The sequence below is a fragment of the Ooceraea biroi genome, chromosome 9, assembly GCF_003672135.1.
Source record: "Ooceraea biroi isolate clonal line C1 chromosome 9, Obir_v5.4, whole genome shotgun sequence".
NCBI classification, from domain to species: Eukaryota; Metazoa; Arthropoda; class Insecta; order Hymenoptera; family Formicidae; genus Ooceraea; species Ooceraea biroi.
The window spans coordinates 863373-878906 of record NC_039514.1 but is presented as its reverse complement, the minus strand read 5'-3'; the positions used below and the strand labels follow the sequence as shown (position 1 = coordinate 878906).

Here is a 15534-nt window from a genome sequence, read left to right as displayed (position 1 = left end):
TCCAACACTTCCTGCATTTTTCCGCATATAGCGTGTATAAATTGGAAATCGTTCAGCCGGTCCAATACGTCAACAACAACGTTCATGTCGAAATTTAATTCAACGTGCTCCATGATTCTATTTGCGTCACAGCATTTTACCGTGACGCATGTAAGCGGTTTCGCTCGAGTTTGTATGAATTGCATAAATATTGGTGCCAGGTACGGCGCCGATAAAGATTCCGATTTATGAAGTCGCTTTATGGAGTATGAAATTGTTGCGCGCATTACGGGCGACGGGCAAATAGGTGGAAGAATTTCCTTTGTGTATTATTCCGATTGAGTCTCGTCAATATCCCTTAATCGATGAAAACGAACTCCAATTATTATTCCCGACAGCACAGAATTACCATGGAAAATAATGATACAATAGATCTATATCTATACTCTAATAAATAATTTTATTAATTCAATCTCTCATTTCATCAGAACGTAATAACGAGCGTACTGGAATTTTTCGGCTTGTTTGCATCATAAATTTAATTTAATTTAAAAAATTTATTAAAATAGAACATTACGTGAGATACGAAATTCGAGACAATAAAAGGCAATATATTTTTCGCACAGTTAATCTCTAAAAATGTATCGAAATATAAATAACATGAATATATTTTTCGAAAAGATTCATCGATACTTTTATTATTTCTGATGAAATATGTGACATAACCTCGCGGGTTCATTGATTAACCAATTGCTACACATTCCACTTCTCCAGTAACCTCTAGTCCAGTAAACAGACAAACTGTCAGCCTAGCTTCAGAGCGGCTTTATTTCGTAATACGTAACAATTAGTGCCTTATTTTTTTGAAATTATTGATTACGAGAAGAAAAGGAGCATGGGTTCGTTTCTCCGTTTATATATTTTCTGAAAATCGTGATTCACAATGCTGATCGTGACGAATCTGGTGCAAGTCGATCGCGACGTAGCAGTAATTGGTTGCTTAACGAACATTGAGATGATTGAATACTGAAATAAATGTTTTAAATAGATAGCTGTGCTTTGTCGAGTCCAGAAGACGACGAAGGCCAAATTTCGAAGAGCGATGAGGATTGCTCGTTTGATGAAATAATTGGGCACATCGAAGATTTGCTGCTAGGTACAAGATTAGTGTGATAGTGCAAAATTGAACATTTGATAATTAATAAAATCATCTGTAATGCGCGACAAATCAATCTTCCAGAGAAAGAATTCCAAGACCTGCAGCAGAGATTCTTAGAAAAGTACTGGGACGTTTTCGAGCCAGTGGAGGACAACAAATTAATTTACACTGATATATTCAATGAATACGTGAGTCGTGCTTGAAGTTCTGAAGACCTAAAGTTCCAAATTGCTGCAGTTTTCTGCATTATCTTGCATGTTTATAGAATAAAGCTGTAGAGGCGTACATCGTGGGGTATCTCCGGAAGCTTATGCCACAGTTCACGCTAGACGTTCTCTTGCATCAATTAAAGTGATTATAATTATAATAATATATTGTAATGTCATAATGAAAATTGCCTCTTAAATATTTATTTAATAAATATTTTTGCGTGTGAAACTTAGCGAGAAGCAAACCGAGCTGGAAGGTGAAGTCTTTGAAGTACTCTCAACAATAACAGACTTTCTGGCCTTTAAGGAGATGTTCCTTGATTACAGAGCAGTATGTACAAGATCAAGAAAAAAAATCATGTCATGCATTCACCGGTACATACATACAAGGAAATGTTCTTTTCAGGTAAAAGAGGGTAAAGTTGAAGATCTCAGCTGTGGAATATCAATAACACCTCTGAAAATCTGCGATGCGGAACAGCACTCGCCGAGGTAATATACGTGATTTTAACACCATTAAAGCGCCTTTTAGGCAAAGAATAGAGCATATCAGCGAAGGCCGTATAAAATTAAGTAAGTTAGAAACATTACATATTGTGTTCAATCTACTGTATCATAATACTTGCATGTCTCTGTAAAAATGTATATTTATTATATCACGCAATTACAAATATAAAAATAATTCAGATAACACATCCGGTTTTTCTCTGCACTTTACGCGTATCACTTAAATCTCGATATATTATGTATGTGTATATGCAACTTTTATGAAGCGTAAAAGCAGAGATGTTTTACGGTTTATAAAATGGCAGAGATCAAGTCGTCCGTGATATCACTTAACGAACGCGCGTAACTCATTTTCAAACGTGTCTGGGTTGAAGGATGAACTGCACGAGTCATTTTAGTGACAACGCTTAATGACAATCGATTTTAATGCATAAGGATCTCCATCTGTACAAGTTTGCTGTTGGTTTCGTTTGGCATACGGTACGGCAAGGTGCCCGCGAAGCTCGTTAACGCTCGGGCCTGTTCGCGGAGGTCGTGCAGCTGCTGCTCCCTCGCGATCTCATCGCCCGGTTCTACCGATCGCAGTTTCTGATACTGCCTGTATAATATTGTCATAGTGGCCAGGAGAACGTCGGCCAACGTGCCAGCAACTTCGGGCGACACTCGACGTAGAGCGTTCACTCTTTCGTCGACGTCCTTCACGTGGAGAGGCAACAACTTCGAGTCCGCGATCGTCTAGGGAAAAATATTAGATTATTTCGATTATTGGCTCTTCTTTCCGTGAAGTATTGGACCAAGTACAATTAAGTTATTCACTTGCTTCATCGAAGAGGCACTTACCCTAAGGGCACTCTGATACTGCTCGTTGTGGAACTGATCAAAGAACACCATGAGGTTCCTCAAGGTATAGAACGAAGACACCACTTCGGAGGGTGCTTGAATCGCGATGTCTTTGTATCTGAAAGAATTTGCAGTGTTCATGAATGATGCATTTTATTTATTTGCCGCGTGGACTTTACCTTGTACTGATATCCATAGCTGTAGCTTGTAATCGCGTTCTGCGGGAGTCGGGCGATCCCTTCTGGCTGACCACTTGCGTCAGAAGCGTGCACATCAAAGTGAGAACCTTGTCGTGATTACCAGCCAGGTCGTACATGACGACCGCGTCTTCCAGCAGACCTTTCCTGTACAACGTTTCCGCACAGATATTAATCACGTCGTCCGAATTGATCTGGAATTGATCCAAGATTCCTGGCAATCTCCGATCCTTCTCGAGCCTGCCGACTAGCAAGACGCGGTTCGCGGGAGAAGCGTCTACTACCATTTCCGCGGCGGCCGCGGCGAACATGTTACGATTATACGGATCCTTCATACATCTGAAAGATCAAAACGCTTGTCAATGGATGCTAATGCTTGTTAATTCAACAACGAATTTCAAACGAAGGGCAAGCAGGAACGTTACCTCAATAAAAATAAATAGTGAAGACTCTCTTTCGGGTCTGACAACTCGAATCTCTTAACGAACAACAGTATCAGTCTGGCGAAATTCAGTCTTTTCGCTGGTGGCTTATCGGCGGGATCTACGCTTATCAGAGGCGCTAGAACGCTCTGACTGACGGACAACAAATTGTGCTCGTGCATAGCCGCCGCGAGGTGCACCGCATGCGGCAGATGTCTCGCACCGGCACCTGTCGCTAAAAATTCTATTGCCGCTTCGAACTGTCCGGTCAGGAACAACATCGAGAAATACAAAAATGGCTGTTCATGTGCGTGATAGTAAGTTTCCCCTGTAAATTGCAATTAACATCTCGTAACACAGTTCAGTAAAACTTTCAGTAAAACGTAATATTACATTATCGATGAAATATTACCGTATATTTCCGAGATTGTGGTCTGCAAGTAATCCAACGTGAGTTTGTTCTCGGAGTCTTCCTGATCTCTCACTTGACACAGTTTCAACCACAAATAATCGTCGGCAGTGGCTATAACTTCGGAATGTAGGTCGTCCGGCTCGCAGGGTACTAACGCACAGTGTGCCGCCCTCTTGTACGGATCGTTGACAGATCGCACTTGTTTCCTGTAATGCAGTTTGAGAATGGATTCCGCGCGGCTGCTCGCACGCTGCTGCGGATCGTCGCAAGCTTCCTCGAGAGCCGCCTTGAATTTCGGAAACTCCACGCTGCACTGGTCCAGGCACTGCAACGCGGCTCTGTAGTCGCCGGATCGCATGCAGTAGTACACCAAGGGCCACAGTGGCTTGTCCTCGACCACGACGTCCTCCAGATCCCTCATGCTTTGCACTTTGAGACCCACGAAGCTCTTGACCAGAGGTAAGGTACCCGGAAGGCCACCGCGTTTCGCCTGTACGAGATTCTCACTGATTATCGAATTCATGAAGTCCCTGTATCGGTTTTCCAGATACTTCTTGGCTTGCGAGACGATCTTCTGTTCGGTCGCTGGAGTGCTTCTAGACTTGATCTGATCTTTCCTCGGTATTGGCGGAATATCGATCATGCATCTCACCATCTGCCATAAATCAACGATCTTCTTGTCGTTAAAGGACTCAGAGGCCTTGAGAAACGCGACGAACAGGCTAGGCCGGGTGATACCCCTCAGCACATGATCGTTGTAATTCTGCAGCTCCTTGACGTATGCAACTTCTACATTGGAGAGACCGCTGACCATCGAACCAGCTAGCTTTGTACGTTGTGGCGCCCCACGCAAATCCACCAGTTCACCGGACGGTGCGGTCATCGCGTTTATTATCTCAAAACGCATCTGCTTCCATTTGCCCAGCATATACTCCATTTGTTGAGCTCCGGTAAGCTCAAATGTCTACAAAACAGGAAGTAGATTATATACATATCCTTCCATCAGATAATCATGGATATGTAAATAATTTTTATGGTACGTACATCCTTGTGGACCTGCTCGATGATGGAAAGGATTGCATTTTCCTTCTCATTTCTGAGATAACTGACAACGTCAGTATCCGCGATAGGTTCCAGGGGCTCAAACGTGCGCCTTGCACTGAGTGAGTTCAATTTCTGCGAGATTTGTGGCAAATCTATTCCCAAGGAACCCAATAAAAGATGCCTGAAACGTTTACGAATTTTATTTTGACAGATATATTAGATAATTAAAGTTGTGCGAGAGGTTATGTCACACACAAAACGTATAAAATTGTACGAATTTCGAATCGTGGCGAGTTACACATGCAGGAGAAAATTTACGAAGCAAACGAGATAAATCGACAAAATGAACCTACGCTTGCGCCTCGTTGTCTTGAGTGCTGGTTTGCGTGACACGAGACCACAGTTCGTTGGATGCCTCCAATATCTGCCGGAGATTCCTCTCGACCTGCGGCAGATCCTCATTTCCCTCGACAGCTGCGGACAACTGTTCCGCCGATCTCAACAATTCACTGAAGCCGGAATCAGCTGTCAGTCGCGCGGTGTCGGTGGTCAACATATCCGCGTGACCAGTATCACTCATGTTTAAAACTCCACTCCAGTATCAAAGCCGCGCCGAGTCGCCGCTAAAGATAAAGAACTCGTAAATCGCGCGGCAGAACTCGCTGATCACTCAGCACGAAGTACATACGATGATGATAGAAGCGTGAATCGGTATCGCAGATAAGTGCTAGTGTCTCTGGAGAATTTCTTGTATAATTCCCTAAAGCTCGAATATCACTATCTAGCGCGAAAAAGAAACTTCCTAGATCAATTGACAGACGGTGTCCAAGTCGAACGGTGGCTTGGCTTCTGCTCGAGACCAAACTCTTCGCGTGACATGACGCACAGTGTGACAATAAAATAAACTTCATCGATGCTCGACAGTTTCTTACGAAATACATGGTGCAAGACGAGTATTTCTTTCTGGAAAAATAAACAGGAAATTCAAAGGAAAATGAGAGGATTTTCATCGACCAGATATGTGATCTTTGGATGAAATTATTTGACAGAATAGGTGAAAGCATTCGGGCTGACAGGCGGGTGATTGACAAACCAACGATTTCCTCGACGATGAACTTTTGATATCTGAACATGGAGGACCGTGACAGTAATCAGGAACGCCAGGTCCTGCAATATTACGTCGCCAAGCAGGACACGGTGCTAACACGGATAACTGGCGCGTCCAATACTAACGTCAACACATTACATCTAGGAATGCTGGTGGAAGCGCTGGAGGACATAAAGGATGGTATGTTGAAGATTCGTGTGATCGACCCCGTCGGCGGCGCCAAGTGGTGCGGCACAGAGTGGCGTTGCCACAGGTACGACCTGGTGCCTGTGTCGCAGAAGATCTGGCAGTGCCTGCTCGCTGTTCAGTCTCCCCAGGAGAGAGTCGAGCTAGCAAAGGACGAAGTCCTGTGTGAACGATTGAGGAACATCTCGATGAACGACAAGGTCTGGTGCTGCTCGGATCCTCTGAACAAGCGAGTCAGGGAGATAGCGTTTGTCAGATACATCGGACCTGTGACACAGCTTGGATTGGGACATTACTTTGGCCTGGAACTACTGGTGAATCGATAAAGCTGTCTTACTTGCTGCTGTTTACGAGACATTTTCGATTTTACGTTTATCTAGAGGTAGAACGTATTGTGTGAAATATGTAGAGTCATGCGCCTTTCTCTCATCTGCAAATATCGGAAACGGAATTACTAAAAGTGGCACTTTAAAGATAATTGTGTGTTTGTGTGCATTACAGGAGAATCAAGAAGTATCCAAAACAGCTCTATTTGCTAAGGAATACTTTATGCCTATGCATTGGAATTCTACTGTAATATTTGCTACAATAAATAACATATACCCATATAAAATAGAAACCGAAGCAATCTCCAGCAACATTGAAAAAGGTATATATTCGCCAATCACGATTCAATATTTTTCAATAATTTTGTTTTAATTTAATGTCTTAATTTAATAATACAATTTGCGTACGTTTATTGCAGCATTATTCTTGAAGACTAACATAGGTGCTGATTGCATTAACGATAAGAAGAAATCCATACTTGACAGTACACCAGCTGTCCTCGTAGAACAATTTACCATGTTTGATGATAATAAGAACAACAATCAAGAATCCATCAATGTGCTGAAGGACCGCCACCAGGCTGCAAAATCGAGTTTCGAAAATGACGTTAATAATTATGCTAAGAGCGTCGACCATGCGCTTTTTAAATGCGGTAATTTCACCATCACAAACACAATAAATATGCTCATTCCCGCAGTGCTTTTCCCTAAGAACCTCGGAACAGTCAGGCATCGGTCGGCACTAGACTTTAATTTCTCTCGTGCGGCACGCGGGCAGTTAATATTAGCTCGGACGCTTAAAAATAGACACGTACCTCGCCCCGGCTTCCTCTAGAGAGAGAGGCAGGTTATAAGACGCGCCACACAGTTATTGCATTTTTGTTTAAAAATGGCAGCAGACCTACAGAACATTCCTATTTTTGTATTGGAGCACAAATGGAGTAGCGACGTAGAATCGAATTTGTACAGTGATGTGGAAGATTCCCGCGACAGCATAAGCTTGTTGGATTACAGTAAGATACGGCTGACAGATCGCCTTTATCGCGTTTTTTACTCGGATATCTGCGCTCGTGTGATAACGCCCGCGCTTTTATATTTATCAGAAAAGCGAGAATTCTTAAAGAGCTCTGTAAATACCACATATATGAAAATACGTGGCTAACACTATAAGCAACTACGACAAATTATATGTATATATACACCGTTGCTCGCGACAGGTAATGTGCCGGAGAAAAATGAAATCAAGAAATTCAGCAGAGTAGAGAGCAAGGGGGACTTGATGGTCGGCTCAAACGTTAAAGTATTACTGGATTCCGATTTTCATTACGGAGTTATTCGGTGGATCGGCACACCGTCCGGTGCAAGTCCTGGCAAAATAATGGCAGCCGTTGAACTGGTGAGTAAGATGAATCAATTAAATGGACTGGAACGGAAATAAGAGAACGAACTCGAACAATGTGTCATTCATAGGATAATGGACATCCTTTAGGTACAGATGGGACTTACAAAGATATCAGGTATTTCCATTGTAGACCTTACAGAGCCGTATTCACGGACATCGAACACTGTTCTCACTATGAAAACGTAAGTATGAGCGTCTTTCAGATATTTATGGACATTTCGGCGAACTAAAAACAAATATCTTGTAAATAGACGAAGCATGACGAACGATCGCCGCTTACGAGTAACGATAACAATTTTGGTAACATGGAGAGTTCCGTGATCGCCGGCATGGTACGACCGATTTCTGTCAAAGGAGACTTGGAGAGTATATGTGGAAAATATCGTGGCATCCAAGGGCATCATAATTCGTGCTATCTGGACGCCACCCTCTTCAGCATGTTCACGTTTACCAGTGTATTCGACAATCTCTTGTTTCGGTAATTATATTTTAACGTGGTCGAATATTAAAATTATTTCTTTTAAAAAGTGTTTCGTCACATAGCGCAATTCTCAGATGTATTTGTACGTGATTATGTATTTCTCAGACCACCGAATGAAAAGGATTGCCCGCAGTACGAAGAAGTGCAGCGAGTTTTACGAGAGGAGATCGTGAATCCGCTCCGAAAAAACATGTTCGTCAGAGCAGATCGCGTGATGAAGCTTAGAACGTTGCTCGAAAAGCTGTCGTCGGTATCCGGCCTCACTAGCGAGGAGAAAGGTTTGCGTCTTGAAAACTTAGCTCTTATTTTACATCAATAACAGTGACACAATCGTATTGTATTGTAATATATTTGTGGTATTCAGATCCGGAGGAGTTTCTGACGTCGCTAGTCGCCCAGATTTTAAATGCCGAGCCATTCCTGAAATTAAGTTCCGGGCAAGACGCATATCATTATCAGCTGTTTGTCGAAAAGGATGATCACTTAAACCTACCGACCGTCCAGCAATTATTGGAGCAAAGTTTTCTCACCAGTAACATCAGGTTGAAGGAAGTACCTTCGTGTCTGATCATACAAATGCCGCGTTTTGGAAAATCGTTTAAGATGTACCAGAAGATTCAACCTACATTGCTACTGGACGTGACTGACATTATCGAAGACTGTTAAGTATCGTTTCGTTTTACAGAAATTACAGTAATTATCTCTGTGTGTAAGACAAATCATGGTACTATTCATTTTTTATCATTTTGCAGCACCCAGACAATGCACAGTATGCGGCAAGTTGGCAGAGTTCGAGTGCAAGGAGTGTTACGGACAGTGCGGCGTCGGCCTTGAAAGTATAGCTTTCTGTTTTCAGTGCCTCGAAAAGGTTCATCGTCACGAACGACGGACAAACCACGAACCGAAAAAGTTGATCGTACCTATGGAATTCGCGATTCTCCAGGAACATTGTCCCGTGCCGCGTCTGTACTTGGAACTCTCCGCAGTAGTCTGCATCGAAACGTCGCATTACGTTTCATTTGTGAAATGCGGCCCCGGCTCGGAAGCGCCATGGTGTTTCTTTGACTCGATGGCTGATAGAAAAGGTACTTCAATCGTCTTTTTATATATATATATATATAATTATAATTATAATTTTATATTTATAATTTTTTACAAGAATATTTCTCCTTTTCACAACGTAAAAATACTTTTTCATCGAGTTATTATTTGTTAGGGGAGCAAAATGGATACAATATACCAGAAATGGTGCCATGTCCAGATTTTCCTTACTGGTTGAGCGAGGAAGGTGGAAACTACTTGACCGAGTTGACAGATGATCGTCATTTACCGGAACACGCGAAACGTTTACTCTGCGACGCCTACATGTGCATGTATCAATCCCCCGATGTTATGATGTACAAATAACTTCAACCGACTTGTTTTTTAGACTTTAAGCGGCTCTAGTATTACTATTGGAGAAGAGTGCAATGTTTTGCTTATTACTTTCCTTGAACATGTAATAAGTTCATGCAAATTCATGTAACAATTATAGCTGACGTTGAGGCAATCTGACTCCAAATCGTATGTACAAAGTAGAAATATAAATTTATATGCAGGAAGATATATTGTAGAAAAAAACTGAGACAATATATACAATATACATTTATCTAAAGTTGTTTTTTTTTTTTTTTTTGTAAAATTGTTATCTACATCACGAAACCAATCCTTCATTTCACCTCTTTTAAATTCAACTTTGAAATGAAAACTTCTTTCATGCGCTATTGCATCGCAGCACTTAAAAATAAAACTGTTTAAAAATATTATAAATCTCACTATTCGAAAGCAGGAAATAAAGAAAACATGCTTGATTATTGACCCGCACTACTATCCAATTCTCGGAGCAGAAATAGTGAAAGCTCATAGCGGACGTTTCTGGAACTAAAAAGTCCCCACACCATGTAAATCGGCCTGTCGGCAGTGCCTGCAGAATGGCAACCCGTCATTACACTTCAAGCTTTCGTTTTCAAGATTGATTGAAAGTGCCGGTCGAGTGTCGCGCACCTGACCGCACATATCGGTGTACAACACATAAAACGCTAATATGTGAAAATTGAATCGCACAAATTCTCAGCAAAAATGTTTGCAAGGCGACTCACCTGCGTGATAAATAAAAAGTTGTGCGAGCGTACGCTCCTCCGGAATAACTGGCTAGCACAAACGATACGCGTGTACGGAATAGACCATGAGAAGGTCATGTACAAGTGGAGAGAAAAGGAAGCAGAACTGCATCGGACCATGCTCGGGGACGATCCAAACGTTTCCAAGAAGATTGTATGGCATCCCACATCTGCACCTAAGGAAGGCGATTTTTCAATTGGCAACATCGTGAACTGGTACGCGCAGCATAAGATTGACGCCGCCAAGCATGATCAGCGATTCATCCCGGAGAGACACGAGATTTTGGGTCCGGATCTGGCCGCTGCACTCTTCATCGTCTGCCGTGGCGGTCGTGTAAGATTCAGGGGCAGTGATGATTGGGTCGAGCAGAATGAGAAGCACTCGAGCAATTTGCCCACCAAGTTTGACCCACAATACATCCTCGAAGCGGTGGACGCCAACGGAATGGACATTTATTACGAAGGTCTGAGCAATCTGTGCAACCTTATGAAGCTAAAGTGGCTCAGTCTCAAAAACTGCAAGAACATCGATGACTGGGGCATAGACAAGATCTCGGCAGAATTTCCGCAGCTCGAGCACCTGGACATTTCCGGCTGCGAGAACGTCACCGAGCGAGGACTAGAGTCGCTGTACAGAATGCCAACGTTGAAGAAGCTTATAGTGACAAATTACTACAACGCCGCAGCGTTCGAGCTGACGTGCATGATGCTGGAGGATTGTATGCCAGGATTGACTTGTGAGATTCATGTGCCTGAAGAGAAATTGGAAGAATGATCCTATTAGAACATTGGAATGAATAAAATAGTACTATGCTGTGACACAACTTACAGTTTTGAACACTAGAATATTTACTTAAAGTTTTAAAATTTCATCCACCTGTCTTATCTACACATTGAACATTTGCAGAATATAAAAATGTTCTTTATGTATAATCATGTATGTATGCATACAATCACATGTACATACCATTATACATAGTTGCCTCGCAATACTTTACTTTTTACTTATGCAATCTCAATCATCGAGATAGGCTTACTGTGTGAATATGTGAATACTAATAAATATTAATTGTAATAGGAAATAATATATAAAAACTGGTACAAAGTTGCCGTTAACGCTTAATCAGTTTATTCTTTTCTCTCCGTCTCTTGACAAAGTGTAATTCTGCCTTGTTAATGATGCCATAAGCTTTAATATTTTCGTTATCGTTAGAAAGTATGATGTCATCGAAGCGAAGATGATGTTTCTTCCAAATGTGTTTCCAACTTATCTTCTTGTTGACATTTTCTCTCTTTAAAGATAAATTCATGTGTCGCTTTATTGCCTTCTTCAAATCAAGCACTGTGGTGTTATGTGGAGGAACCTTGAAATTAAAGTAAAGAAAAAGGTATTTTTAAATTATCAAAGATCTTGTTACAACTGGAATATATTATTATATTACCACTACTGCGAGTTTTGGTAGCTCTCTACGATTTAAGAATACTGTTATGGCCTGTCCTTGCACTACTGCGATCTGGGATTTCAGTTCTTCCGTTGTGACATCCGAGGGTAGTCCAGTAAGTAGCGGATCATTCTCAATAATATCAGCTATAGTTGTTTTAGTCAACCTCACTAATTCTTGATGACTGAGTTGTGCACTCTCGGCCTTCACATTGTCAACAGATGACTTTTTCTCAACATCTTCTATCGCAGCATGTTCTAACCTCACATGATCAACAGTCTCCATGTTGTTGTAAATAAATAATAAATAACAAATAAATCGATGACAAAATTAGTGGCGCATATCGCCGTTAGATAACGCGTCCTGCATGTTCAGACGTTTTTAATGCCGCGGCTCGCCACTAGATTACGTCTCTTGCATCTTAACGCGCTCGATTAATAATGCGCGCTGTCGCTAGGTGGCGGTAGCGATCCGTGCCCGGATCTCGATTACTCTCGATGGTGTCACGCGCGCGATTGCGATTCACCGTTAAACAAGAGGCAGGAGAGATGGCGAAGCACGGGAAAAGAAGGGCGTGAACCGCACGGACACGAAGGTGGGGAATGAGCGAGAACGAGCAAGAGAATCCATGAGTTACGGTACTACCTGTACTACCCGCGCCGTTTTTGTTTATCCTTTCGCTTCCGCGCGCGCGGAATCGAAAGGAACGTCGCGACGGCGGCGGCGTCGTCGTCCATGCGTGTAACGGCGCGAGCGTTCGGCTCTCTCGTCGCTCGTTTATCATTATTGCCTCGCGATCGCTGTTAAACGCCAACACCCGTTAAACCACCATTGATGCAACAACGGCTGGAATTTAGGCGGAACGGCGGATTTCTGGTAATCTCGCCTCTCGCGTTGCTCTCTCACATAAATACCGAATTTAGGACGCCGCGCGCCGCGGCCGGTGGGGAGGAACGAGGTAGTTGCCCCCGAGAAGCACCGCGAAGTAGGGGCCACCACGAGAGTAAACTCTGTTTCCACCTAGATCAGGTCGTTCACACCTGAGCGGGACACCTCAATTCCTATTTTTTCCGTCGCTTGCCATTCATTGTTCGAAGGCATTAAAGATCTTCCCTTATCGGAATACATTGAAACGGCTATAAATAGCTAGGATGACTCTTGAGTTTCTATTACAGGAACTCTCCTCTTTCCCTCCGCCTCTCTGACCTTTACCCCTCAGCTGCCTCTCCCCTCGCTCGTACTAAGTGGACTTTTACCGCGCGGAGTCTACCATGACGAGCCAGGAAACCAAACAGGTAGATACCACCAGTTCGCCATATGCGCACACGTTATCAAACGTCGACGCAACGAGGAAACGACGTATTTGTCGCGAGCGAGCGAGCGAGCACAAGTGAGAGGGGCGAAGGGAGGTTGAGGGTCGGGGGAGGGTGTGCGGAGGGAGGCACATCCGAGAGTCTCCCTCCAAGCGCGCGGAGGCGGGCGCGCGGCATGTGAAACGTGGCTGTTTCGAAAGTCCCCGCGCGCGCGTAGCGAGCCTATTTTAGACGAGACGCGGGGCGCCGCGTGAAACACCATCGCTATCACCGAGCGCCGAGGTCGGATCCCGGATCCTTCGCGCGAGGGAGCTCCGAATCGGGGTTGCGACGTGGAGGCAAGTGGTACCGTAACGACGGGAGAGCCGTGAAATCCCGAAGAACCCGTCGTACCCTCCGAGATACCATCGTATCGAAAATTCCTCTCCCGACCCTCCAATTTATGGACCCGTGCAACTGAATATTGGGAAATTGCAAATTCAGAAATATATATATGTATGGACAAAAGATAATTTTGTTATTTTTGGATACAGGCGCGAATATCTGCGCGGAATAACGGGTGATCCCGCAACGTGATCTCAGGCTTGATCTCGCTCGACCGAATCGATAACCCCGTAATCCTCGAAACGGCGATCGCCGGTGAAAGTCGCCATCGGGCTGATCGTCATTGACGACCACAGGGGGCACTGAAAGCAGACCATCATCATTCGTTTCCTCGAGACGAGGAAGACGATCTCTTTCCGTTATCAGCGTTACCACCGCACCACCCCGTCGACACGCGGGGACGTGTGCGTGTGATTTCCCTGAATCCTCCCCCTCGCCGCCGCCCCCGCCACCCGCTCGTCCGATGAGTCTCGACGACCCGAATCGCTTTGCTCGACGGCGAAGCTGGTTTCGTGGATCTCTTCATGAGAGGTACGTCGTACGCGATTTGTCGAGGCAGAGGGAATGAGAGAGAGTGAGAGCGAGAGGAACGCGGGGAGAAACAGGAGGAGGGCGGACGGGCACGGGGTGTGACGGGACTCGCGGGGTTCGTAAAGGCAATGCACTGTAAGGAGCTCACGACGGCTATACCCTTCCTCTCTCCTTCTTACCCTCCACCTCGCTTTCGCTCTCGCTCTCTCCTCCTTCGATCGCGCGTCGCGGCTTTCTCTCTGTTTCGCTCGCTGACTCTTCGTCTTTTCTTCTCGCTCTCGTGCGTCTTCCCTTCTCTCTCCTGGCGGCCTCCCTCTCCCCTCATCCTTCTCTTCCTCGCTTCGCGACTTCTCGTCTCCCCTCGCTTTATCATTGCCTCTCGCTTTCTCTCTCCCTCTTTGTATCTGTTCTATCTCTGCCTTCCTCCTCCCATCCTTTTTATCTCTTCCTTTCTCTGCCGCCCTCTCGTTCGAGGAGGGCGCGTTGGGGCGCGCTCGCTACTTGTGCATCACTCGTGAACGACCGTCTCGATTCAAGCCGATTTTCAACTGGACGAGTCTTTTACTCGTTGAAAATGATTCCAGTCCTTCTTCAGCCATTTTTTCGCGGTGATGTCCAAGCTGAAATCTCTGACTGACGCGTCATCTCTGGAGCGCTCTACGTGCACTCGAGATTAAATTCGCGCAACTGATTTGAGGTTGACGAAATTAATTGACTGTTGTTAAAAAATCACGCTATTCTATTCCATTTAATAGACTAGCCATTTAATAGCTCTACCTACTGTATTCTCAATTTGTAATCAGACACGCTCGTATCGAGTCGAGATTCACGCTATTTAGGTCGATAGAAGAGTACACGCGTGTGCACGCGGGGCGGGACGTTCGGGGCCAAAGGACTCGGGGAAGTTACGACATCCGGCGCACAATGCCGCCGCTTCCTGCCGCTCGCGACCTTTGATCCCCGTCTGTCCCACCTCTCGTGATGCCACCTCGTTCGCATGTAATTTTGAATGTGACGCGCCACTCGGCGATCGGCATGAAAAGCGAAAACCAAATTACAATGATTAGTCGGAAGTGACAAACGACCGTAACTACGCAGTTGCAAAGCTCGATAACGAGAATCTGACGGTGTTGAAAGAGAATGAAAAATTCTTCTTGTTCTGTTCGAATAGCGATATCACACCGACTGAAGTAACGGGACACGTAAAACGATCGAAAGGGTGTATCCCCTTTGATTCCGAAAGTCCAAGGTTTTTCACGCCTACGGTGGAGTGACTTTCCACGAGCCACTTTCAAAGGCATCGCACAATAGGTGGTTGATTCTTTTGGGTCGCCAGTCGCAAGAGAAAGACTCGCCGAAGGGACAGTCTTGGATTCTGTATTTACCGTTGCCAGGTCCGATCCTGGGCATGTCACGTGCGTGCAGAGTCGAGA

General features: G+C 44.4%; 5 protein-coding genes across 5 annotated transcripts; 3 read left to right on the top strand and 2 right to left on the bottom strand.

Moving 5' to 3' along the window:
* The first annotated feature begins 694 nt into the window (after positions 1–694).
* LOC105276207 (ADP-ribosylation factor-like protein 2-binding protein) lies at positions 695–2036 on the top strand. The gene is made up of 6 exons (XM_011333648.3): positions 695–878; positions 1028–1135; positions 1220–1326; positions 1404–1489; positions 1582–1678; positions 1754–2036. The coding sequence occupies exons 1-6, from the start codon at positions 875–877 to the stop codon at positions 1841–1843; spliced, it is 492 nt and encodes a 163-aa protein (XP_011331950.1). The 5' UTR covers positions 695–874; the 3' UTR covers positions 1844–2036.
* A 210-nt stretch (positions 2037–2246) lies between these two features.
* On the bottom strand, positions 2247–5458 carry LOC105276205 (nuclear pore complex protein Nup93). Its single transcript, XM_011333646.3, has 7 exons — positions 5123–5458; positions 4770–4950; positions 3726–4689; positions 3317–3641; positions 2874–3230; positions 2695–2812; positions 2247–2589 (listed from the first exon to the last, which is right to left on the bottom strand). Exons 1-7 carry the CDS (start codon positions 5347–5349, stop codon positions 2278–2280), a joined length of 2484 nt encoding a protein of 827 aa, XP_011331948.1. The 5' UTR covers positions 5350–5458; the 3' UTR covers positions 2247–2277.
* Positions 5459–5594: 136 nt separating this feature from the next.
* Positions 5595–9877, top strand: LOC105276204 (ubiquitin carboxyl-terminal hydrolase CYLD). The gene is made up of 10 exons (XM_026972500.1): positions 5595–6377; positions 6565–6712; positions 6809–7042; positions 7607–7785; positions 7860–7973; positions 8043–8269; positions 8378–8550; positions 8637–8933; positions 9025–9357; positions 9489–9877. Exons 1-10 carry the CDS (start codon positions 5901–5903, stop codon positions 9677–9679), a joined length of 2373 nt encoding a protein of 790 aa, XP_026828301.1. The 5' UTR covers positions 5595–5900; the 3' UTR covers positions 9680–9877.
* A 137-nt stretch (positions 9878–10014) lies between these two features.
* LOC105276202 (distal membrane-arm assembly complex protein 2) lies at positions 10015–11554 on the top strand. Its single transcript, XM_011333643.3, has one exon. It carries the CDS (start codon positions 10391–10393, stop codon positions 11204–11206), a length of 816 nt encoding a protein of 271 aa, XP_011331945.1. The 5' UTR covers positions 10015–10390; the 3' UTR covers positions 11207–11554.
* LOC105276203 (U11/U12 small nuclear ribonucleoprotein 25 kDa protein) lies at positions 11538–12287 on the bottom strand. The gene is made up of 2 exons (XM_011333644.3): positions 11874–12287; positions 11538–11795 (listed from the first exon to the last, which is right to left on the bottom strand). The coding sequence occupies exons 1-2, from the start codon at positions 12156–12158 to the stop codon at positions 11544–11546; spliced, it is 537 nt and encodes a 178-aa protein (XP_011331946.1). The 5' UTR covers positions 12159–12287; the 3' UTR covers positions 11538–11543.
* Positions 12288–15534: the final 3247 nt, after the last annotated feature.